A 24,874-nucleotide genomic window follows, 5' to 3' on the forward strand; every position below is an offset into this window, starting at 1 on the left:
ATCCTTTCAGTAGTGACTGATGTTAAAATCCACTCTGAATGCTGCATTGCAATTATCTCTATATAAGCTCTTCCAGATGAAATGAGAACCATTTTTATCTGTATTTTCCATACTGAAGTTTATAGATAGCATCAGAATGTTTAAACTTTGTTATTCAGGCTTCATTATATCCTCTGCAATACTGGTGTAATTAAAGTCCTTGTAACATCAGCAGAAGTAATTGAATGTCTACGAACAGGTACTTGTTTTGCTGTCCATTTCCTCTGTTGACGAGCCAGTACAAATAAGATTATTTCTAAAAGGCTGTGAGCTTTAGTCTTTAGAATCAGGTATTCTGAGAATTCAGATACAGGTATTTTGGGTCTGTTATTAAAAGCATTGGTGGCTGTGGTATACGGCAGCTCACTGGTTGTGTGCCAGTATCTTTGCAGTCAAAACCTGAAAAAACAAGGAAACCATCTATGTCACTTATACTTGACATTGGCATGACTGAAAACAAAAGATCAAAAAGGATGATTCACATTAATCAAGTTGCTGTAGGTAATTCTGTCCCGATAGGGTGGCACTACTGAAAGAGGTTTCTTCTCCCCCTTGCTAAAAGCACCCTGCTGTGGAAGTCCAGAAGAGTCATGGGCGTGAGAGTGCTGCCCATCAGAATGCATTATCCTTGATGTTTAATCATTCCTTACAAGTAACTTGGGTTTGTAGTCAGTGTTCCATCTGCCAGTGGATGGTTAGACACTACCAATTAATTAGTGAAATCCCCCGTAAGTTGCAGCTCTGCATTTCAAACCTCTGCCTGCGACTCAAAGGCAGCCTCCCCTTCACCTCCCCTGCCAAGCCAAGACAGAATCATCTTTGCAAGGTTATGTCAGCTGGAAATCACTCTTTGCATATCTTAAAGCACCACATAGATAAAAGAGCTGCAGGGAACCTGTTGTCGCCGTCTTTATTAAATAATCCAAGTAATGGCATTAATTTGGGATTCAGCAGGAGCAAAATGCACTGATCAAGTGCTGTGGTGTAGGGGATTAGGCAGGAGCTGGCACTCTGAATTCCAGAGCCTGCTGGGCACTGGCTGACCCTGGGTGTGTCTCCTGCCTCCTCCCCACCTGGCCTGCCCGTCCGTGCTCAGAGGATGGGCTGACCCAGGTGGTTTTGGAGGATATCTCAGCAAAGCACCTTGAAAGCCAGGCTCTGCACAGCCATGCAGAACTCAGATAGCCAGCCCCAGTCGTGGGCTGCTCCAGGAGCTGCAGCCTCAGGTCTGTGTTCTGGTGCCCAATTCAGCAACAAATCCAGGAGTGTTTCTGGGCACTCAGGGCAGGGGACATCTGGGAAGGTGCTGATGGCAGCAGGGGTGGGAACAAGTGGGAAGCCGGGCAAGACTGCAGAGAAGAGGCCATCGATGGGGAGAGGAGACAAACTGCTCAGTGACTCTGCTTGGCCATGGGCAGGTTCTCTGTGGAGGCAAGTTGTGATGAGGGAGGGAGAGATTTCATCCCTCGGCCTTGTTTTCCCCCATCCCACAGCTTGAACCCCTTCACCTCCTACAAGCTGCGAGTGAAGGCCACCAACGACATCGGGGACAGCGACTTCAGCGCGGAGACAGAGGCGGTCACGACCCTGCAGGATGGTAAGGGAGGAGGAGGAGAGGCATGCTAGGGGCTCCCCAGGGCTTCTGGAGCCACTGCAGGATGTTCTCCGTGGAGACTGGAGTGAAAACCAACAGCCAAAGTAGTTCTGTCCACAGGAAGTTGACACAGGTAGCAATGAGATATGGCTGAGTTAACAGGCAGCCTTTAAGTGTCCTGCTGTGCCCTCTGATAATGAATCATACTTTCAGGAGTCTCAAAATGGATTTAAACTTCATGTGATTGGCTTCCAAACTCTGCACTAACCATTATCTTTGCAGAAATTGAATAATTTACAATAGAGCATTAAAAATAAATGTAGAACCCTGCATACATTTGAAGAAGTTTCTTCAATTGTTTTCCTCTCACAATTCCATGTCAGTCTGCAGAATGGCAAAATTGCTGAGGTATAAGTAAGAAAGAGTATGAAGCTCCTGGAAACACGAGCATTTAATCCTGCAGATCAGGACTAATAAACTGTGAATGACATTGACAAGGCTTTTATTTTTAGCCTTAGAGATCATCTTCTAATTCCTTGATTGTATAAAGTCGATGCCTGAATGCAGAAGTAGCTCTGATGTCTTGAATGGTGAAAGGAACTCTGCAAAGTAGGAAAAGCATCAGTATGTGCTTTTACCCTGGGAAATTGGGTAATCCTGGGTTACATACACGGATAAATATATATAGGTGGGTGCTGTGAGCTGGGGGTCAATCTCTCCTCCCAAGTAAGAAGTGGTAGAACATAAGGAAATGGCCTGGTTGCACCAGAGGAAGTGTAGATTGAATATTAGGGGAAATTCCTTCACTGAAGGATTTCTCAAGGTTTCACCACTGCCTAGGTCAGTGGTGGAGTCCCAGTCCCTGGAGGGATTTGAAAGCCATGTACACGTGGCACTTGGGGACATGAATTAGCAGTGGGCTTGGAAGTGCTGACTTAATGGTTGAACTTGATGGTTTTAGAGGTCTTTTCCAACCTAAATGATTCTATGATTTATATATATATATATATGTATGTATGTATGTATGTATGTATGTGGTGCTAGGAATTATTTCTTACAGAGCAAGGAGTGATGAGTTAGAAATGACACTGAGATATAAAAATAGGAAGCCATTTTGCCAGGGAATGTGATCTTGAAATCAGAAGACCGGAGAGAGGACAGAGCTCAGGAGCATGGGATGTTAAACAGGAGCCCATTTAGTACCTGACCAATGTGCTAAGCAGCCCCTTAAAGGCATCCTGACTCTCCAGCTTCCTGCACAGCAGCAGCAGGGTCGGTGTAGGCTGTAACTGGTGCTAATGAGGCAGCACTGACTCACTGTTTTGGAATTTAAAATTTCATTTTAAGTTCTCTTTGAATTTAGCCACAGTAGATCCAGAGTTGTGCTTGGCCTCCTCACAGTACAGCTGGGAAAAAAAACTGTGAAAGCTTCTCACTTCCTCAACAAACTGAGCATTTATTCTGCTGAGCAACCCCAGTTCTGCCACTTGAGCACTGCACTGTGGAGGGCTGTGAGCTCCTGATAAGCCTTTGCTTCGTGTCTTTGAGCTGCTGTGGAGTGTCTGGGACTACCACAGGCCATGGGCACAGGAAGGGGTTAACCTGTGGTAAATCAAGCTGTCCTGACTAAAATCATGTGTGACTGTGTGACACATACTCCTAAATTCAAGGTGGGCTTGCCCCAAAGGTGACAAAAAAATGTCCTGAAAATTCTGGCAGCACTTTTCTCACCCTTTGGAGCCAGCAGGCTGCTGGTTAAAGTTCCTTCCAGATGGGCATCTGGTGGTCTGTGAGCAGCTGGCTGCTGCAGCTTCCTCCAGGTTTGTGCCCTGAGCTTTTCTTACTCTGCTCAAGCTGCCAAGGCCCCAGGTAGACCAGGGGATGTGAGAGGAGTGCCTGGCTTCTCCCTGGATTCCAGCATCCACATCCACCATGCTGCTTTTGAGACCAACCACGAAGCAGCTGGGATGGGAGATTTCCTTCAGCAGTGAAGAAAAAGAACTTGGTGAATGAAAGAAAAGCTGTCTTTTTTCCACCCTCTTGCTGTAACTGCTTTTGTTTCTTTTCTCTTGTTTAGTTCCAGATGAACCACCCAGTTCTGTGTTAGTAACTCCCCACACGACTTCCTCTGTCCTTGTGCAGTGGCAGGTAGGTAAAATGAAAAATTCTGACGTTTCTGTGAACAATTTTTTGGCTGCTTTGACTCATTGAATTTAAGGGTACATTGCCAGGGACATTTTCTTGAGCTGAAAGTATTGTACTAACACTGAAGAACTGCAGCTACTTCCTTATTTGCCTGATCTAGCATAAATTTTAGTGATGAATGGAGATTCCTGTCAGTTGCTTTTACTTTGTGCCCCACTGGGAGGTAAAGGAGTGTCTGTAGCCATGTCCAAGACTGTTTCTTGTCAGATTCTCCTGCCCTTTCATTACTATCCATGGATGGGCATCTTTACACAGAAAATACTCCACTGAGCATGGTGTTGGTAAGATCAGGTAATCAAAAGCTCACATTGTGCACAGCCTCCTCCTGCTGCTGGAATGATCAGAAGCCTGAGATCAGTGCCTGAGATCCCATTCATACCTCTGAGGAGCTCCACATGCCCTCTTGACTCTTTGAGAGGGAAACACTGAGTTTCTTCAGAGAAAAGAAAGGAAGTTTGAGCTCTCCTCAGTCTCTCCGGGTTGGATGGGGAAGTATTTGTGTCAAGTCTGCATTTTATATTGGCATTTCCTCTGCCTTCCTTTATCTCTCAACCCTGGCCTCCTGGGAGATGCAGGAACATTTTGTGATCCAGTGCCTGAGGTTTCTTTTTGCAGAGTGGGCATTATACAGAGGGACCCCAGTGGGGTACTGCACATTATCCATACCCCATCCTGGAAAGCCTCTGCCCACCCTGCTCCCCAGACAGTGCCCCCCACACGTCATAAGGATGACTTTGGACAGATTGCATGATAGTGAAAAATGTACACATGCATTTACAGTACAGATGGGACCCCTTGCATTTTTGGAAAAGATATGGATGAGGGTGTGTTTATTGGTGTGCAGCAGCACTTGAAAATCTGCCTGGCCGTGCTGCTGGGTGCCTGCCCCAGCTCGCACAGCATAATCCTGAGCAGCAGCATTGCTTACAGCATTTTGAGCAAATAGGAGACACGTTAAGCAGTTTTACCAAAAAATTATGGAGAGATGCAAATCTACCTCCCCACCTACAACAAGAGCCCCAGCAAAGGGGAAAAAAGAGCAGAAAGAGAGGACAAAGAGGATGTGAGGCACGATGGACCACTGAAATAAACGTTCCCCCAGCTGACTGATTACTGGTGTGTAGTTAATGTGAAATAGGTGGTTGTTTAGGTAATTGGATGCTTTTCATTTCATGAAAGTGAAATGGGGTTGTTGTGCCAGAGCCATCTCAAGGGAGTTGTGGGCGATTATATGTCATTACCACATGTATATTAATAGGTCCTGGTAATTCAACCGTACTATATTTTTCAAATAAACAAAAATCTTGAAGTCCCACAATAGCCTCCAATTAAGAGGAAGTTTCACAGCAGTGTCTAAGAAATAATGTAAACTGAAAACAGCAGTCAAGCTAAATGGGAGAGTGGATTTCCAAGCAAAGCTAAATTTTTAACTTTGAGCTGTGTTAATAATTCACAAAACAAATTCTCGATGCACTATCTGGGCTTTCAGCTGCTTGGTCCAATCAGTCCAATATTTTTAAATTTAAAGGAGGAAGAAAATAAGTAATTTTGAGTGAGGTCTGTTGTATCAATAATGCAGGGTTATTTCAAATGTTCTGGAGGATGTTATACTTAACATCAGGATCATGTACTGTTCTGCTTCTACCTTAGAGATAACAATTATTCAAACTCACATTTCAGTCTTTATTTATTTATTTCTCTTTAGAAACAGCACAAAGATGTTTCTCTTACTTCTGTACAACATTATGGGCTGCCACTCATAACCATTTTACCTATTTCAGCAGATCCCCCAGGCCTTTCTACAAAATCCTAAATAATCCATTACATCAAAAGCAGAGTTTTGTCCACAGAAGACAGATCGGAAGGGGAAGACCTGACCTTTTAGCAGAGTACCCTTTCCAGGAAAGAATCATCATTTCCACGGCAAAAAGAGAGACAGTTTGCAAGCTATTTATTTTCTGAGCTTTCCTGTCCTAAATCTCAAGGAAGGAAAAAATGGAGAATCACATGATAGCATAAGAAAACAATGTTTTATTTTTATATATTGTTTTATAAGAAAACAATAAGATCAGTGTTGGGTCACAATGAGAAATTAAGCTTTACTTGTTTGGCAGTTACATGGCAGAGCAGGGAGTCACAGTTTCCTCCTCAGCTTCAGCAGGGTTTTCCTTTTAGAGTTATGCTGGATATTCCTCTTCAACTTTTTAATTAAATTAAAAAAAAAAAGTTTATTAGTAATTAAAATAGGAAAAGTCATAGGTAGGCAAGGACACTGCTGTGCTGTGGAGCCCTTCTCTGCAAGGGCACCATCAGGGCTAAAGTAACTTCAGTGTAATACAGAAAACAGAAAGTCAAAAGATTGGAAAAGAAAAAAGAAAATATCAGGAGAGAGATACTGATCATTTCCAGTAACCCCATCTCATCTCCTTGCACAGGAGAGTGTTTCAGCTGGTCCATGAGCAGTAACACCATGGGGCAGCCCTGGAGAAACCTGGCACTTCATTTGGTCTATTTTCTTAGTCCCTTGGACAAGGGGCTCTCAGCCTGAGACTACGAAAGACTGTTGTAGGAAAGCTTGATTTATTTGCCTTGTAAAATGCAGTCGTAGAGGGAATATGATTGCCCTTTCTAAAATACATCACAGGAGTAAACACCCCACAGGGAGAAGAACAATTTAACCCAAAAGGCAATGTTAGCACAGGAACAAATGGTTAGAAACTGGCTATGAATTATTTAGAATAGAAATTAAATGAGGGTTTCTAACCACCCGAGTGGTGAGGCTGGGAACAGGAATACTGGGAGGCTGAAGAATCAGCTCCATTTCTGGTGGAGGTTGTTCTGTCTGTGAAAGAAGCTTTCAGCAGGTGGGGTTCTGCAGTGGGGAGCTCCCAGCCCTGATGATCCTCGAGGTCCCTCATGATCCTGTATCCACAGCATCGTTCTCTACTGCAGATGCCAAATAACAGTGAGAGGTGGCTAGAGGATGGAGCACAATGATGAGCATGAAATGATGAATAAGAGATCTCCACCAGGCAGAGCAAGTGAAATCTTGGGAGGGTTTGGGTTGCTTTCAGCAGGCTCTGTGCAGGACAGTTGCAAAAGAAGGCAGTTTCCTCCTGGAGCAGGTTCTGCTCCTTCTCCTGGTGGCTGTGTAGTTTCCTTATACTCTAATTCATGTAATTTTCTTTTTTAGTTTCTATAAACTGCAGTCTTTCTACTTGATTCCTTCAGCCCTCACCCAAAGCAAGGTCCTTGGCACTGAGACAGGACAATCCTCTCCCTCCTCTTGCCATTGTAATGGAGTAATGGAAAATTCATGTCATTTCTGGAAGCAGAATTACCAAAGATCTTCCTCCTTTCCATCAAGATGTCCTTACTTTCTTCATTAAAATTGCATGGGGCATTACCTTCCATTGCAACAGTGTTTCACACCAGCAGTTAATTTTTACACAATGCTTTTCCTTAATAAAGTTCTCAAGGCTGGTAGGGATTTTTCTGGATTAAAGGCAAGATTATCGTTAAAATCCTTTTCATTTATACTTTAACCCCTTTAAATTTCAGTTAAAGAATCTTTAGAAGATAAATGGCTCAAGGCATCTCTTCTCTGCAGTTCTTAGCCTGCATTAGACTCAGGAAAGTAAATATTTTCCAAAACATGAGGAATCCCTTTGCTTTTCTCTACCCACTCAGATACAAATCTCCTTTTCAGTGTGCCAGCTGTGTATCTGTAGCTGAAGGAGGATGTGATGGGCTGCTGGAGAAGCCTTGCTGAGGCGTTTTGTCTTTGAGCATCTCCCAACATGATGCTGAAAGAGAAAAACTCATATTCGAGCCATCTCATGGCTGTATGTGCCAAACTGCTCTGTTATGGAGGAGCTGTTAGTTTTCCTCTGTGCCCACACCAGAGCCCATCACACTGTAACTTCTCTCTAAATGCCTGTATGAGGTTGTTATTAGACCTAGTTTTGTCTTCCTAATCAAAGCCAGAACAATTTTTATTATTCCTTTTTATTTTCCTTTTTTATTTGATCATCAGTCTTTCAGTAAAATAATGAAGCCAAATGAAGACTGTCCTGTGATCAGTCCCCAAGGAAAAGGAAGAAATTCTGTCTGTGACAAAATAATTCATTTCCTTTTGGAAGCAGTGAAACACTGTTTGGCTGTTCCATGGCTGGTGGAAGGCAACCTGCATTTCTAGGGAGTGCTTATTTATACTTTTCATCCCACCCAGGTTTCTGTGGGCCAAAAAGGAAAGGAGCTTGGTTCATTGTGTGCATTTTTCAGTCAAGAGCCCTTTGCAATGGCCACAGCTGAGCAAAATCCTCAAAGTTGCCTTTAATTGTGCTTTTCAAACCACACAAGCTTCAACCCAGTGCTTTATTAATGTCTGTTTTCAGCAGAGCACAGAGCCTCTGCCCCTGGTGATGGATGTCTGTTGCCATGCCCATCCTAACGAGCCTGTTCTTCACGTGGGTGTTTTTCAGCCCCCCAAGGTGGAGAGCCTGAACGGGCTCCTGCTGGGATACCGCATCTACTACCGGGAGCTGGATTACGACGCCGGGCCTGGGACAGAATCCAAAAACATCCAGAACCCCTCAGCTCTGAGAGCAGAGCTCACACGTAAGCCTGTGGTTTGGATCTTAAAATATCTCACAGTGGTGATCTGTCATTACACCAGGCACTGCACCCCCCTCTTGCCCCATGGAAATGAAATGTAAGTCTAAGAGAGCTGGGAATAATTCAGGTTTTACACAATCAGCCTGAAGATGCTGGAAAATGCAAGTGACTTCAGTGTGATCAGCATTGTAATGGTCTGTGCTGATCTCTGCCATCATGCTGGAATTGATGGTCTGTCCCTCACGTACCCTCTGATTTCCTGCTTCCCCTACCTCCACTTCATAATTACCCTGGTACACTTTGTTCTGCTTTCAAAAGAGAGACACTTCATTTTCCTCAGCTGGTAATTTTTTCCTTTCTTGCTGTTTTTTTCAATAGTTTTTATAATTGACATTTTGTTTTTCTTTTTACAGTATGAGGGAAAACAGCTGAGGAGAATTTTAAAATAGAATTTTTATAATTTCAAAGTGCTTGTCCACATTTTAAAAGACAATAGCAAAGATGAGCAAGAATTTTTAGGTGCCTGTTTTCCATTTTAGTCACTGGGATTTATGGCTCACATGGAAAGAAAGTGGAGAGGGAGTGGAATAATAGAAAAAAATGAAAAGGCTTTTTAGATAAAGGCTAGAAAGGGAATCAGAGGGAAGAATAGGCAGAATAAGATGATGTGAGGTAGACATGTGAACACTCAGTAGCTTGAGAAATAAGGTCCAGCAATGAGATGTGCTCATGTAGGGACCAGCTTTTGTCCTCTTCGATGTCACTGGAATATTGAGAATAAGATAATACTCCATGAGCAGCAGAATAGGGTTCAGTGAGACTATTTTAATATCTTATATCATCTGCCATGCTTTCCTGAACCCTAGAAGTGATTTCTACAAAAGCAAGAGTGAATTTTAATGTGGGTGTGGATAAGTGGATGCTTTAAATATAAAGTAAGCACCTAACTCTGACCTCACTTACGTGGTCAGAGCTAATGAGACTTCTCAGTCTGAGCAGCTTGAACCAGGACAGAGATGTAAAGCTCTCGTAGGTGTAGGAATGCAGAAGGGCTTTTCTCAGAGAAAAACTGAATGACTGACAGTGTACATTATGAAATAATGAATTTGGATGCTCTCTCAAGACGGGGAGCCTGTCCAGTTTTGTCTTTTCCCTCTTCTTGTCTGGCCCTGCAGCAATGTTCCTAATTACTGTAGAGGAGAAAAAACAAGCTGTACCTCTCCAGGGAGTCAAGAGACAGAGAGAGCAAGGAGTGGAGACAAAAGTATTTTAAGATAAATTTCCCTCTTTCTCCTCATAATTCTCACCTTAGAACACCTCTGTTCCTCACTGACCCACAGTTTTGCACAGCTTAGCATATTATTACTATTCACTCGCAGCAGGAATCTTGAATTCTGTAAGTGAAACTGTGGGAAATCAAGTTCATGCCCAAAGAAACAGGTCCTGCCCTGATGTACGTGTTCACTTTGTGGTCTATCTTCCAGCTCAGCACTCGGCAGCTCCTCAGGTTTTGAATTTTGCATCTCAAGAAATCAGGATGTAATGCACTGAGAGCTTTCACCCCTAGAAATCATTTCATTTTTACCATTTGTTCTATTTAATCTAAAAGCCAGAGCATCTTTGTGTTGTGTATTTGTGAGTTCTCTGTTTGAGGAGGAAATGAAACAGCCCCATGTGGGTGAGATGCTCTCGATGTGTTACGAGAGGGTGATGTGATTTTATTGCCCTTCAAGGTATATTCCTAAAGCTTAAACTGTGTATGGGTGTGCTGCCTCATTTGCCTCTGTCTCTGCTGTACATCATTTGCAATAACTATTTCCTTGCACTGTAACAAGCTTTCTGCTTTGCTTACCCTGAATAGCCCAAAGCAGCTTCAAGACAGTGAACAGCAGCTCTGCATTAACGACGTATGAATTAACACGTAAGTGCACACTGCCTTCAGTTGAGACTTTGTAATGGTTCAAAATATACCATGGGCAAACTCCTGTGGCTCTCCTCTGTAGATCCAGCAGAAATCAACACAGATTAATGACTCTGGCTTTCTCCAGTTTCATTTTCTTTAAGCCTTTGCTTCCCCTACACCCAGAGACATCGATGATGCAAGTAGGTAGCTGTTGTAAAAATGTGGCTGCTGGGAAGGTAAAACATTAGTGACTGTAACAACCCAGTACTGCTGATGCTACATGAATTTTGATTCACTTGCTACATATTCTGCAGTCCATCTGAGTTTAGCTGTATCACATCATTAGTCCTATGATTCAAGCATTGCGATGTTTGAACGTTCCATGGAGTACAAGGCCAATTTAGAAAGGGCCCAATGAATTTATGTGCATCTCCAGAGGTGTTTTCAATTGGAAATGAATAAAATAACATTCGACAGAGTTAAAAGGCAAGTTGCTTTGTGGTGCTGATGGTTCACTAGATAGGTTTTGCCCAAGGCTTTTGAGTCACAGATTGTGATGGACTAAAAAAAAAGAAAAAATGAAGCCTGATCCCCACTGAAAGTTGCACGCATGAACTCTCGTGTTCCATTTTCTTCCACATCCAGTTAACACTAAAATCTCCCTTGTGACTTCTCATGGCAGAAAAAACAGTTTCCCTGTGCAAGCTGCCCAGTACTATACGTGTGTATCTTACTCTTGTTGGTTTATGAACTCAGCACTGTTATTTCTGATCTGCATATTCTGTATATTCTGATTTGCCTGCTCCATCTTTTGCAGTCCATCCAAATTTAGTGATATGACATTTTTAAAAATTGGGGATGTATTAGGTATAATTTACAGTATGCCAGAGACTGGGGAATGATGCTGAAGTCACAGTCAGATATTGGAACACAACATGGATAAACAGTTCTGTGACACTGAAATTAGACAAACTTGCCTAATTATGCTTTTTGAACCTTACCAAACCAATGGCACACTGTCAGCCCCTGTGTTAAGGGGATTCTGATTCATAGATAGCAGAGAAAATTATTGGCAAAGGGAGAAATTTGGACCTCTGGCCATGCGTGTCTTAATTCAATGCTCATTTAAATAGAGCAATTTATATTATTGATTGCTCTCTTACTCTAATTTCCCTGTTAAGTATTGTAGATGATAAATATATCTGTTAGGATTGATTCTTTCATCCTGAAAATGCAAAATCTGAAACTGCTCAGGCGCTGCCTCCCTTAATGACGTTGATGTGATTCTGCTCCACCCTTGTTGCATCTGTTAATTACCCACAAACAATTGGGGTTTCTAGATTTTTTCACGCTTCTCTCACTCTCCCGCCTCATCTGTCAGAGTAGTTTTCTGTGTCAGCAAATAAATTTGTTGCCTAGTGGCCAAATGGAGTCCAGCCTTCAAATTCTCCTTTCTCATTGTGATTGATGGCTGGGCTGTGGTCACGCTGGAGAAGATCCCTGTGGAGTACCTGGAATGGGACTCCAGATTCCACACTGCAGCTCTCCCTCTGCACCTGCTTCAGCTGTTCTACAGCAGTGCAGTCACCAAATGCCCCCCCAGATGAGCATTCCAAGGATTAGGAAAGGCTAGGCAGGCTCTTTGCTACCAGTGCAGATCAAAATCAAACCTTATGGTGACATTCAAAGCCAAATCCTGCCATTTTCTGTACTTAAGAATGACCTAGAGATGTTCTTCCGGTTGGCTATCCATAAGAAATTGAGAGAAATCATTATTCCTCTTACTGGAGTGACACTGTGAGAAAACTCTGGAAAATCCTGACATTTCATCACAAATATCTTTCACAATGATGCAAATACTGTTGTGATGTGTGAATTCAGGAAGGCTTGAAGTAGACATTGCACCATTGCACTGTTCTATTGCCACTGTTCTATTCTGAGAGACAAGTCTGGAGATAAAGAGGTGTTGGAGTCTAAAAGATAGCTGTAATACATTATAAATCATAATATATAATATTAATATGTAATATTTTACTTTTTCAGAATTGAAGAAATACAAGAGATACGAAGTACTAATGACAGCATATAATGTCATTGGTGAAAGCCCTACCAGCACACCAGTGGAAGTGTTTGTGGGTGAAGCAGGTAGGTGAAAAGAAAATCAGTTTATTTCTTTTTTTTTTTTTTTTTTAATATCAGCATGTTGTAGTATTTTCTAGATAATGATCAATAATTGTCCAGGAAAGGGATTATTTGAAAAGTTCCCCAGTCGTTATTGCTGACAGTTTTTTGTTGTCCACTCTCCTGGAATAGGCACTGGCAGTTTATTGCCATTGGAAAACCAGTTGGTCTGCAGGAAGGAGGGAAGAAAGGACATTTGAAAGAAAGAAGAGGAAATATTTTTGGAGTTGCAGGAGGATGACTGTTCATACCAAATTAGCTTGAGGGAAAAATTGACTCGAGTTAAAGAAGTGAAAAGTGGAGCACAGGAAAGCCACAAGGGAAAAGAAACAAAACTACAAAACAAGGGAGACTCAGAAAACTGATCCTTTTGTTTTATAACTCTCTGTGTAGAAACATTGCCTGGCACCACACTTGGCTGTGTTTTTGTGCTCTTGAAGCAAGAAGATGCCGTGTCTGGTTTAATGCTGGTTTTGGAGGCAGGGGTTGGGTGCTCCCAGGAACGTGCAGATGGTCCCTGCACCCAGCCCCAGTCAGTGGCACTGTTCAAGCCTCTGCTCTGGATCTGGTGCCTGAGCCCTTTTTGATCATTTTAAAATGATCTTTTTTGATCATTTTAAAACGATCAAAAAAGATCCTTCCCTCCACTGGAAGGCTGGAGGTGGAAATCAGGACAGAAGAGTTGAGCAGATGCTTCTGTGAATGCCTTGAGAAATGGGTGGGTTGTGAGAGCCCAGATAAGCCCCAGCCAATCTGTCCCCCCAGAAACTCCAGCTGGGAAGGGCAGGACTGGAATAGCTGCTGCCCTCCTGCAGTTATGGTGATCCCAGCTGGAGGGAGGCTGGCTCTGAAATCCTCGTTAGTTATGGTCTCCATTTGTGCTGCAGCAGCATTTGAAGCTCAGAACAAGGGGAGGCAGCTCAACCCTCCCATTGCCTGGCCCAGCAACAGAGCTGATTGCACTTTGTTCAGTGTCTTGGGGCTGTGGGATGGAGGAGCTATCAAAGCCAGCACTAATTCATTTCATTATTACTCATTAAACATTCTATTGCTCAAAACTAAGAAAAGCACCTTTTTTAAGAACTCTACTGCGCATTTTTTTTTAAACTCTGCTTAACCTTTTCATTTCAAACATGGTGCAACATTCACCATCTTTCTTTGAAAACATCATAAATTAATCAGAGCAGCATTGTCCTGGAGAGACAGCTGGCAATATTTACATTTTTTCTAGTTTGCTGCTGCTCCAACTTACTTCTGCAACTGCAGCAAAGAAAGTCCCAGGTGGAGCCAACTGTATCTGGCTTCAAAATACATTTTTGTTTCAGAGCTAAGTATCTCCCTGCTGCAAATGGAGCCAGCACATGCACTTATACACATGTACACAGCATGGGAAATCAGCTGGGGAGAACAAGGAAATGCTGTTATATTGTGTCTCTTAATCCCACAGTCCAGATCTTCCTATCATAACTCAGGGAACAAGGCAGTGGAAGGAGACAGACTTGAGAGGACACTGAGATAATTACAGGACCCTTGAGTGTCTGAAGGAAGGGGGGCTGGAATTAGATGAGCTTTAAGATCCCTTCCAACTCAAACCATTCCATGATTCTGTGTTATCCAGGAGGCCTCCTTTGCCAGGCAGGACTGATGTGTCTGAAGTTGTAGTGTGTGACTTGGCTGTTGTTTTAGAGTTCCTGGATTTACCTCTGGAAAGGGACCATCCAGGTTCACAGAGCAGAGATGATGAATGTAGGATCTTCCTGCTGATTTTCACTCTTGTTGTGTGAAGTTATTACACTTTGTTATATAACTGCCTCTTCCACCTCCAGAACTGGCTGTGATTTATACTGTGAGTAAAGTGATTGGAGATGGTATTGCAATTTAGGTTTTAAATTGATTTGTGACACCTTTGAGTTAAAGTGTGCTGTGGAAATACAAGGTTTTTGCTGTTATTGTTTGCTCAATGTTCTTACCCACGGTAAAGGCAGTTAAGCAGCAAGCTGGAAAAAAATGAGTTCTGCTCAGCTCCAGCAATGGGGCATCCAGGTTAAAAACAGAGAAAAGCTTCCCAATAAACAAGTGCTGACACAGGCACAGCACTGGGCACAGAGTGAGTGAAGGTGGCCAGTCCCTGGGCTGAAGCTCTTAGTAGCGCTTGTCTCAGTGCTGTTAAACGGGGCCTCGTTCTGCCCTAAGCATTGCAGTAATTCTGGGAGAGGGGACAGCATTCCTCTCTGGCTCATAAAAAGGGATATAAAGCCTTTGTGCCCTTGGGGAAATGTGCTGCGCTTAGGCCAGCTCAGTCAGAACACCCATTTCTGTTGGGTGTTCGTGTTGCTGTTGGTTGTGCTGTTCAGCTTCTACAGAGTGATGCAGAAGGAGGAGTGCCTGTGATTCCTTCCTTCCCTCTTGTGCTCTCCCCTGTTAGATTTGAAAATTTCCCTATGGTCAGACCAGGATTTTTGCAGTAAAAGTTCCAGTAGGTAATGGAACCACCTGAAAAGCTTGGGGGGAAAAAAAGCCACTAAAACCAACCTTCTTCAAGTTTTGCCAATTAAATGAGCAAAATATACTCAAATGGGGAGTTTCTCTCCAGCCCTGGAGTGCTCTTGAGCTGTGCTTCAGCCAACTGCCCCCTTGGGCAGCCTAAGCAGGTCTTCCCTGCCTCTGACTGATGAGCAGGTGGAAATTCTGGGAGAGAGCAGTGGACCAGCCATGAGTAAGAGACCTCTGTAGCCCAACTTGCATAGTAAACAGGAAAGCTGGATGCCAGTGGTTTGGATCTTTAGGGTTTTTTTGGTGGTGGGTTTTTTATTTTATTCTACTGATGCAGGAAATACTTTTCCTTTTTTGAGTAGCCCATAAGATCAAAGGCTTCCTTTTGAGTTCTGCCTGGATATTGGCAAAACTCACTGGTGTGGAGAGCAGTTCTTGCCCAAGATGGGAGAGTGGGCTGGGAGTCTTTGAGCTCAGCACAGCTGGGAAGGATGTGCTGCCTGTTCAGTCTGAGCAGAGCCCGTGTCCTTCCCCCACCTGCCTCAAGCATCTGCATCCCTCTCCTCCAAGGCCCAGAAGATCCTCTAACACTGCCTTTTTCGAGCTGGCTGTAGCTCTGCCCTGCTCATTAGAGAACCATGTGCATCTCCTGACAAATGACAGAAAAATTGAAAGCCACCACTTGCAGAAATTAGGAAGGGAGTCGCAGCCCCGCTGGCAAGCCCCCTTTTCGCCTTGTTAATTCATTTAGCAGTTCAGCTGTCAGGGATGCTGGCTCTGATTGGGGAGGCAGTGAGTGTTCAGCGAGAGGCTGGGTACTGATATTCATCCCAGCCCGAAACGCAGCTGCTACCAGAGGTGCTGTTCTGCTCCACTGAAATTAAGACTCTGTTAGAGCACCCACTATATCAAGAGCATTATTCTACCAGGTTGCTGTCACTACCTGATTGTGTGGGGGGCTCTGGAGTTCGGGAGACTCCACTACCTGCATTTTAATTAAACAGAAAATCACAGGTTTGGGCCAGACGTGCTTCACCTAATTTGGGAAGGTGAATAAAGTAAAATGTGGCAATACAAATCCTGTGCTAACGAGCCTGCAGCTTTCAATGATTCTCCCATATACTGCAAAGCTGTTTTGGATGAAAAGTAATAGAATTCATCATTTCTTCCAGCAGCTGTTGCTGGAGTAGAGTGAGTGTGTGCAGAGAAAGGGTGGCAGAAGGGGTGAAGTGCTTCGAGAGACATCAGCCTTTAAACAGGTTGTAAATCCATTTGTGTGAAGAGGGGAGTGATGTGTGTCATTATTACTGATGGTGACATTGGTGACCTTCAGAATTCACAAGAACTGATGAGGCCACGTTGTTGTTGTTGTTCTTTTTAATGATGATCTCTGAGAGCTGGTTCTGTAATGGGAAAGGCAAGGAGTAAAAAGAGCTGGGACACAAATCCCTTTTTTAGAAGTCCTCCACTGAAATGCCACTTTGGTTGTACCATCATCTTTCAGAGAACGTTACCTGGCTCTCTCATTTTCTTCCAAGTGAAACTGTAGCTTGGAAAAGAACAGGAATTGGACAGAGTGATGTCTGCTTCTTAACTCTGTCTTCAAAAGCCAAATCCATCTCTTAGTGCAAAGATAGCAGACACCAAACCAAATTTCTTCCTGTTATATGCAATTATTTTCATCTGCCCTCTGCCTGCAGCTACACAGGTGTTCCTGGACTTCACAAATTTTATTTTATCCACCCCTAGATGCCACAGGGAGGGAAGATCTGCTCTGCCACTAATATCAGGGGAAGCACTTGGAGGTGCCTGGCCATCTCCAGCATTTCACAGGCCAGAAACAGAAACCACCTGGAAAAAAGCTCGAAGACTAAAAATAGTGAAATAGGTTTGGGACAGAAAAGGCTACACTGAGAGAGCGAGCTATGATAAGGACAAAGAAGCCTTGTAAGGAAGCAAAGACTTGACTCTGGGTGCTTGGCTCCCCTTTACAAACTGCTTCCAGCACAGAGCTCTTGTCCCTTCTTACCTGGTTATCTGTGCTGGGGCAACATCCCTTTGTGCTGAAGGCAAGGAAGGTTGGCAGGACAAGACTCCTCTGCCCTTGGGTGCTTTAATCTCTTCCTTCAGGCCTCACTCTTTTATGTGTGCACTCCAGATTCCCCCCGGTGGTGTCACCTCAGTCCCTTTCTGGAGAAGGGGGTCCCTCAGCACTGCCTGGGCCCCCCTTTCTCTTACAGCACAGCAGCTTCATCTCCTCCCCTGCCCCAAACAGCAGAGGAGATGCTGTGTGGAGTCCCCTGTGCCTCCTTGGTATCAGGCTCGGAGAGGAATGACAAGATTGCAGCGCATCCGAGCTGGCAGCCTCCACCCTGCCGCGGCCGTGGCTGCTCTCTCCTGTCTCAGAGGGACACGTGGGCTGGCTGTGCCTGTGCAGATAGCAGCACGTTGCTGCTGGCACAGCTGCAAGAGCTGGGTGGGCAGTGCCATCCCAGATGCCACTGGAGAAGGGAAGAGAAGGATTATCATGGCCATTTCACATTGCAGTAGTCTAAAACCTGTCAGCCTAGGGGACAGTATCTTCCCTCGATAAACAAAAGGGGATGGAGGGAAGCTATTGGGAAATAGAATGGTAAATGAATTATTGGTTTCATGTGCTAAAACTTTAAACAAAGGGCAACTTTGGCACTTTAAGAGCAACAAGCCTTTGAAATAAAAGGGTGTTTGCCTTTTAATTGCTGACACCTCTGGACATCAGCAAGAGGTTCCTTTGGGGGATGGCAGGGTGCTTGAAACTGGTTGTCCTTTTCCCCTCGCCTTTGAATTTAAAGAACCTGTGGAGTTGTTCCAATGTGATGCTCGGTTCTGGATGAGCTTTACCCTGTCATTCTGAGAATGCCTTGCTCCAGGAGTGACACGGGGTTGCCATCCTGTCCCCAGTGTCTTTCTGTCCAAGGAAGAAGGTCTTCTCTCAGCTTGGAGCTAAAGATGCAAGCCGTGTTCTCCAACAATGTGCTAAAAGACAGAGTAAAGTCAGAGCAGAGCAAGAAAGGCAAACTGTAGGAAGATGAAAGGAAAAAAAAAAAAAAAAAAGTGGTGAGACATTTCCTGGTTGGTCTGGGAAAGTAACCTCTTTCCAGTTTCTCTTGGAATTCAATTCACCTGTATCCCAACAGCATCCCATTTCTGAGAGCAGGATTGGCCACTGGGCACATCCCATCAGTGTTTCTTGGTGGATTTTAAACTTCTCCAGGTTCACTCTATGTACAGGGGCTCAACTAAGGGCTTGTCTGCAGCAAGTCCAATTTGGATTTGTTGTTCCCCTCAATGCAGCTCCACTGGAGGTAGCAGGAGTGTTGATAGCATTTGGCTGTGGGTTCTAATCCTGCAGGGCTGTAAAAAATAACAAACTAAAGTGTGCCCACATTAGAGCATTAGTCACTGCTTGTGTGCTACTGGTATTGTTACAATGCTGGGGAGTTATGGAAATTAATTTTCTCTGTAAGGCTTGGCTCCCTTTCCTACTCAAACTGGCTATTTTTTAAGGGTAATTTTATATTCTTAATCTGTTTACAGATGATGTGAAGGTTTTGCTAATTAGACTTCCAGATTTGGTAGCTTAGCTCAGTAGCTACTCTTACAATGGCAAGACAGAAAGTAACCGTGCCAGTGTGAGTCTGTGGAAGAAGTGTCCTTAATGTCAACATGTCAAAAAGACATCCCTGCAGCTCTCTGGAGACCGAAATCTAATGTCAAGGCAGAAGGAAGCAAAGTCTGAGAGTCGTAGTGCTGTCAAAGCAAGTTATTCTACCATATAGGAGAAGGAATTTTAAGCGAATGCACTGGAAAGCAGCGTCCAGATTGAGACATAGATTTGATGGGCTTATTTGACATCTTTAATTCTCCATTGACAGTCCAAAGCTCCCTAAAATGATTTGCAATGTTTTCATGCTGCAAGTAAAAGCCGAACGCGCGCCTCATTAACAGCTCATTAAGTTGTTAATATTGGTCATCAGCAGCCTTTGGTACAGCACAATGCTTTATGTAGTGCGGCAGCTCCTGCTTAGCTCGGGTCTAATTGCCTCTTTTTATCACGTCTCAATGTAGGAAAGATGTTTCTGTCCTAGCAAAAATATCCGCGGTTTTTGATGCGCTGGTCCCTGGCTGTGGCAGGGCCGGGAGCGCTGGGCTGTGATTGCCAGGCAGCGCTTTGCTCTGATGATGAACTCACAACCCCAACCATTTGATGCTGATTTTTTGGTGCCGACTGTAGCCCGAGACGGGCAGGCCCCCGTGCCCAAATTCATCATGAGAGCTCGTGGCTTTGTGCTGCAGTTGTGGGAGGGGAAGGACAAATGAGCTGTTCTGCTGCAGTGCTCCATGGGCTGTGAGAGCCCAGAGCTGGGACATCCCTGCACAGAGCAGAGGGGGGAGAAGCCTGATCGTGGATGCAGAGCTTTCCTGAGCTAACAGCACAGCTACCCCATTAAAAGCAGAGGAATTAACCTTCCTTTCAAAAAACATGAGCACAGTAACCAGAAATTGCCCTGGTAAAGAAGTGGGGAAGCCCCTGGCTGATAACTCATGTTCCTGCAGACACAGGCTGGAGTTGGAGTGCTTTTGACTAAAGGGTTATATTTGCAGCCAAATTCCTATTTTGACTAATTGTGCAGTTCTGCTCTGCTTGCTTGCAGTCATCCTGGGACTTGTGAGCAAAATTTGTGCTGTAAGTATTTTCATATGGGTCTCAACTCCCGTGGCTTTGCCTCCTCTGTACAGCTTTGCTGTGAAGCCAGCTGTGGAGAAACACAGTTGGTTTACTTCTCTGACATCTGTTTGCTGTATCCGTCGTCAATCACAGAACTGGAGGCTTTTCAGGTTGCCTGTTGTAGACTGAAAACAGAAAAGTTGCAATTTTTTCTTAAGAAAATATGAATTAGCAATCATGTAAAATATCTTGGCCGCAGCAGTCCAGGCACTGAGATGGAAAGGGGGTGTGAAACTGCAGTGATGATCTCAGGGATGAAAAAGAAAGAAAGAGAAAACTCTCACTGAGAGTCAAGAAAATTTAAATGTAATCTCTCTGTCCCCAGGAGCACAAGAACACAGTCTTCTGTGGGCTCCCTGGGGTTCCCTGACCATTGCAATCTGTAAATTCTAAATTAATTCTTCATGGGGGTCAGCTACCCAAACTGGCATTAAAGCCACAGCGAAAGGTTATTCCAGGGGCAGATCTCACCTGTGCCCTTTGACTTTTTTCTGATATAGCTTTTGACATTTGGTAGATGGCAAACCCAGGGGAGATTATTTGATATGCTCTCTTGGCTGCAGTGAAGCAGAAGGATTGGGCTTTAGTAGGTGCTGCCATTGCTGTTGGTGGATGTGAAGTGGGTGCTTTTGTCAGCTGCCATGATCTCGTGGTATTCAAGATTCAAATGTATTCAATATTCAAATGTGGCATTAACAAATTATGATAAGCAGAACTTGACTACAAATAGAGGAGGAGGAATTTTGGGTCCTGGAGAGTGTGAGGAAATAATCTGAAATTGGTAATTTTGCTTCTCTAATGGGTAGACTTGTAAGAGAGTGGAGGGCAGTGCTTTCCCCTCCTGTACTGCTCCCAGTGCACACAAGAGAGGATCAGACACGCAGCAGCTCCTCACCATCCCTTGAACAACCTTCAGCACCTCCTGGGGGTGAATCCTGCACTCATCAGAGCTGGCACTGCTCTCCTTACACAACTGTTTCTGCTCTTCAATGGAGAAAACCCCCAAGTGCACGGATGTGAGGGAGAGGGAGCTGCAGGAGCCATCCCTGATTTGCATGGATGTAAGAGAGAGGGGGTTTTAGCTTGCAGGTTCGTGCCTACCCAATCCTGTCAGGCTCTTGCTGTTCCTGCTCATGGCCCATCTCTGCTGCCTGCCTGTGTGTGATCATACCCTTACTGACATGAAAGAAATAGAGGGAAAAGCTCATTTTATTATTCCTCCCACTTCTTGTTTTAACCACCTGTACACCCTTTCCAGAGGCAGTCTGACAGTTCTGTGAGGGTTTTGTTTTTGGGCCGGGCTCTCTTACTTCCTTGATGGATAATCTCAGTATGCAATGTGATAGCCAGTTCTAGGATTGTGTTTGCTAAGTAGAACTCTGGAATTCAGCAAAAGAAAAATGTGTAATTTTTGTTTGCAGGCTCTTTCTCAGCACTGCTCTGTGAGGTTTGCCATGGTTCTAATCACCCAGATCATGTCTGCCCCATGAAACTCCCAGATTGCACACGGCTCACTCACATGGGAAATCCAAACCTCCTTTAGAAGATTAGGGTTCACAGCAACAGTGTTTTCACCATCACTGGGAGAATTGGTGAGGAACAGGATGAGAATGGCTCCTCAGTTCAAAAAGGGCACTGGCAGGTGAGCCCCTAGACCTGTGTCTGTGGAAATGAGACTCCACTTCTAGTCCTTGTTTCATTTCAGTTTCCAGGAATTCAGTTTGCAGGAATGTCATCTCTCCCTCCCTCCACCCCCACCTCCCTCCTTTATCTCTGCAGGTGCTGAAGATACCTGTGCCAACGTTGGGAAGCTTCCCAGTGCTAAGCATAGAAGCTGGGGATGTTACATTTGGGGATCATTTGCAGCTGCTTTAATTTATGTTTCTTTATTACTTTAATACCTTTTAAAAATTGATGTGGCAAAACACAGCTACTGTACTAAATGTGGTATACAGAGGAGAGCCAAGTGTTTGCCTACCCAGGCAAGATGGCACAGAGTAAAACACCTGCAGGTGTTCCAGACTCCCAGAGTTCTCATCCTGACAGCTGTTCTCTTTCTCCTCTTCACCCTTTCTTCTCCACTAAAATAGGTTTTTCTATTTTTTGTCTTTCTATTCTACATCTGTTTTTTTCCATTTTTGCTCTGTCTTCCAGCAGTCATGAAGGTGAGAGAGATGTTTTTCAAGTTCTTCTTGTGTTTGCTTCCACTGGTACATGAGGAGATGTTTCAATTTCTCTTCTACTGTTCTATGCCATCGTGTAAATCAACACATACATCAGCATCCCTTGGAAAGGAGTATTCCCAACTAAAACCTGGCTTTTATAGCTGTTTTAGCCTCCTCCCCCATCCAGTTGAACATCTCAACGATGGGGAGGTCAGATTGCTCCTTTGCTGAGACTCATTTCATGTCTCAGGGTGTCACAAGCCCAGCAGGGCAGCGTTGGTGCCAAATTGCTCAGTAAGAGGGCAGGAGCATTCAGGCCCAAGTAGCAAATGGAGTGTGTTGGAGGGGTTAAGAGCCACATCCCTGGAACGTGGCTCTGCCTCTCTTAGTGCCTCTGAAACACATCTGAGTAAGCACAAAAAGCGCAGCCCTTGGAAAAAGCTCCGACTTCCATCACAAGATGAAGCCCAGCCCAAAACAGGCAGAAATTAGTGGGAAGTGTGTTTTACATCCTAAATATAGCTTGTGCTGCTCTGTCACAGTGGAAAGCAGCTTCGCAGTAGCTGGTTTTGAAGCACAACTGACTAATTGTTATTGAGCTAATCAGCATCACTCACGCAGCATTCCTGATGGCACCAGGCTCTGCTGCTCAGGGAAGCTCCCTTCCTCCCACCACTCTCTCCCAGACTCTGTAAGAAAATGGCCAATAAACACTGTTTCTTTTTGGCCCAATATTCTTCTGTCATGCCACTTTTCCTTCATGCAAGGAGTGACTGCAGACATCTGCAGATCCACCTTTTTGGTCATTCCTGGGAGGTACCATCCTCACATTTCTTCTCTAAGCCTGTACTGCAGGAAAACCCCACTTTGCCTGTTCTGCTGATCACTGCTTTATCTGGTGACCTTCTGTTTGTTGTGTTGTGTTTGGCTTTAGACTCCACTAAACTATTGCTTATCTACGCTGTGACTTGAAGGCAGTGGCTGCAGCTGAAGAAGCAACAATCTCCATGTCACTGCAGAGATATAACTTCCATATAGTGAGGATGGTTTGGGTTAGGCATCAAAAAGAATAATACAAGAGTTATTTTGTTAGTGTTCTATTATAGACATACCTATTTTGTTTATTTTTATTTTTAAAATATGGGTGTTACTCAAACCCCTATTTAAAGAGCTGTTAAAGTAGTGAGGTGCTGGCAGAGTTTGTGTGGGAATTACAGCACAATCCGGAAAGAAATCATTGATTGAGATTACATGAAAATCTGACCAGCAAGCTGATCCCAGTGTGACCCAGGAGGAGGACGTCTGAGTCCTCTCCAAATCCTTTTAGCCCTATTTTCCATGACTGTGTGTGCCAGGAATCAGTGTGTAAACTTTGGAAGCTCTGGTGTGCAAGATTTCACCATCAGCACAGACTGAACTGAATACTGCTGTTCCTTCTCCCTTGTTGTTAATCACTAGGTAGGGAAAATTACAGCTGATACTCAGAATATGCTGCAACCACCCCTCCATTGTAATGTGGAGACAGATTAGAGGATTTGAGGGCCTGGAGCTGTGTCTTTGTTCTGTGTTTATGCAGCACATTGTGCAATGAGATTCTGGCCTCCAGGTGCTAACACCAAAATGCAAACATATTGACTACCAGGGAATAAAGGCAGGCATGTTCTCCAAGTCATGCTTTGAAGAACTTGGGGGAAACACTTGCTAGATAGAAGAGGATCAGTGGTCTTTACAAAACAGAAATTTGCTTGGGATTGTTTGGGATCAAGCTGATGCACAGGAAATTCTTCAGTCTCTTTCACTGCATATTTCTGTTCATATTTGGCCTGAATCTTTACTTAAATGGCATGTGAGTAGCAGGAAATCTTGTCCCAAACTTGTCTGTGAGTGTCCTGCCAGTGACACTGCCACTGCAGAAACAATTAGAAAACCAGTAGAGGAGAAATCCTCTGCTGCCCAGAAACTGGAGCAGATATAAGAGCAGTGAGGAATGCTTCACAAAACCAATTATCAAGTTTGCCCAATGAATCACAAGGATTTGTAACCTACCTGTGCCACAGAGCATCGTGGCAATTGTCACTGGGAAAAGGAATAGTAGCTCCATATTGATGGAAAGCTCTGGGTGCCACACAGCCCAGAGAACAAATATCCCAAGTGAGAAGAGTGAGGTGAACCTTCTGCAGAGCACAGAGCTCTGGAGCAGGGAGGCCACTGGGGATTTAAAGCACCTTCTCTTTAAAGGTTAGAAGCATTTGCAAGCTCAAATTGCCTGCAGTGAGAGCAGAGGCTGCTCAGTGCAGCTGGGAAATGAGGGCAGTGATATGTTTAAGTGTGGATTTAGATGTGTAACTTTATTTACGGGCTCATTTTGACAGTCTCGCCACGTTTCTGGATAGATTTGCTGTCTTTACGTGATCCTGCCAACAGCAGCCCAGCCCATATCTGTTACTATTTGTTACTAATTACTACACAATCTGCTCAGTCTTTCTCCTTAGATTTTGGCTGAGAGAGAGTTTCAAGGAGACAATCTCAAAGGTGAATTGAAATCAGATAAGAAAAGAAATGTTTACAAATATCTGCATGAGATTCCAAGGCAGAATACGTGCACAGAATTCAACTTAATGAGTACACAATTTTTTTTTTCAGGGAAAGTGAAATGCTTTCTACCTGCCAAGAGCTGTATTTGGACCCTCGGGGGTCTGTGTCACTCCTGTTATAGTTGATAATGTCGCTAACACCTAAAGCAGTGTGAGGTATGCAGCTCTAACCTTGCTTTTTATGTATTTGAGTTTTCAACAGCCATGAAAAATTCCGAGCTCAGTAATCTTGAAGTGCATTCCTAGAAGGTAAAAAGCCTTTTGAATTCACCTTTACAATGCACTTGCTTTTATTGGCACAGGCTATCCATATAT

General features: G+C 44.1%; 1 protein-coding gene across 1 annotated transcript in view; it reads left to right on the forward strand.

Annotated features, from left to right (window-relative positions):
* Positions 1 to 24,874, forward strand: part of SDK1 (sidekick cell adhesion molecule 1) — a 383,954-nt gene that overhangs the window by 322,971 nt on the left and 36,109 nt on the right. Inside the window, exons 31-35 of the mRNA XM_053992256.1 lie at positions 1,533 to 1,636; positions 3,711 to 3,781; positions 8,323 to 8,458; positions 10,317 to 10,376; positions 12,402 to 12,503. Coding sequence (XP_053848231.1) covers positions 1,533 to 1,636; positions 3,711 to 3,781; positions 8,323 to 8,458; positions 10,317 to 10,376; positions 12,402 to 12,503 — 473 coding nt within the window. The remainder of the gene's footprint in view (positions 1 to 1,532; positions 1,637 to 3,710; positions 3,782 to 8,322; positions 8,459 to 10,316; positions 10,377 to 12,401; positions 12,504 to 24,874) is intronic.

Source organism: Vidua macroura, chromosome 16 (genome assembly GCF_024509145.1).
Source record: "Vidua macroura isolate BioBank_ID:100142 chromosome 16, ASM2450914v1, whole genome shotgun sequence".
Classification (NCBI taxonomy): domain Eukaryota; kingdom Metazoa; phylum Chordata; class Aves; order Passeriformes; family Viduidae; genus Vidua; species Vidua macroura.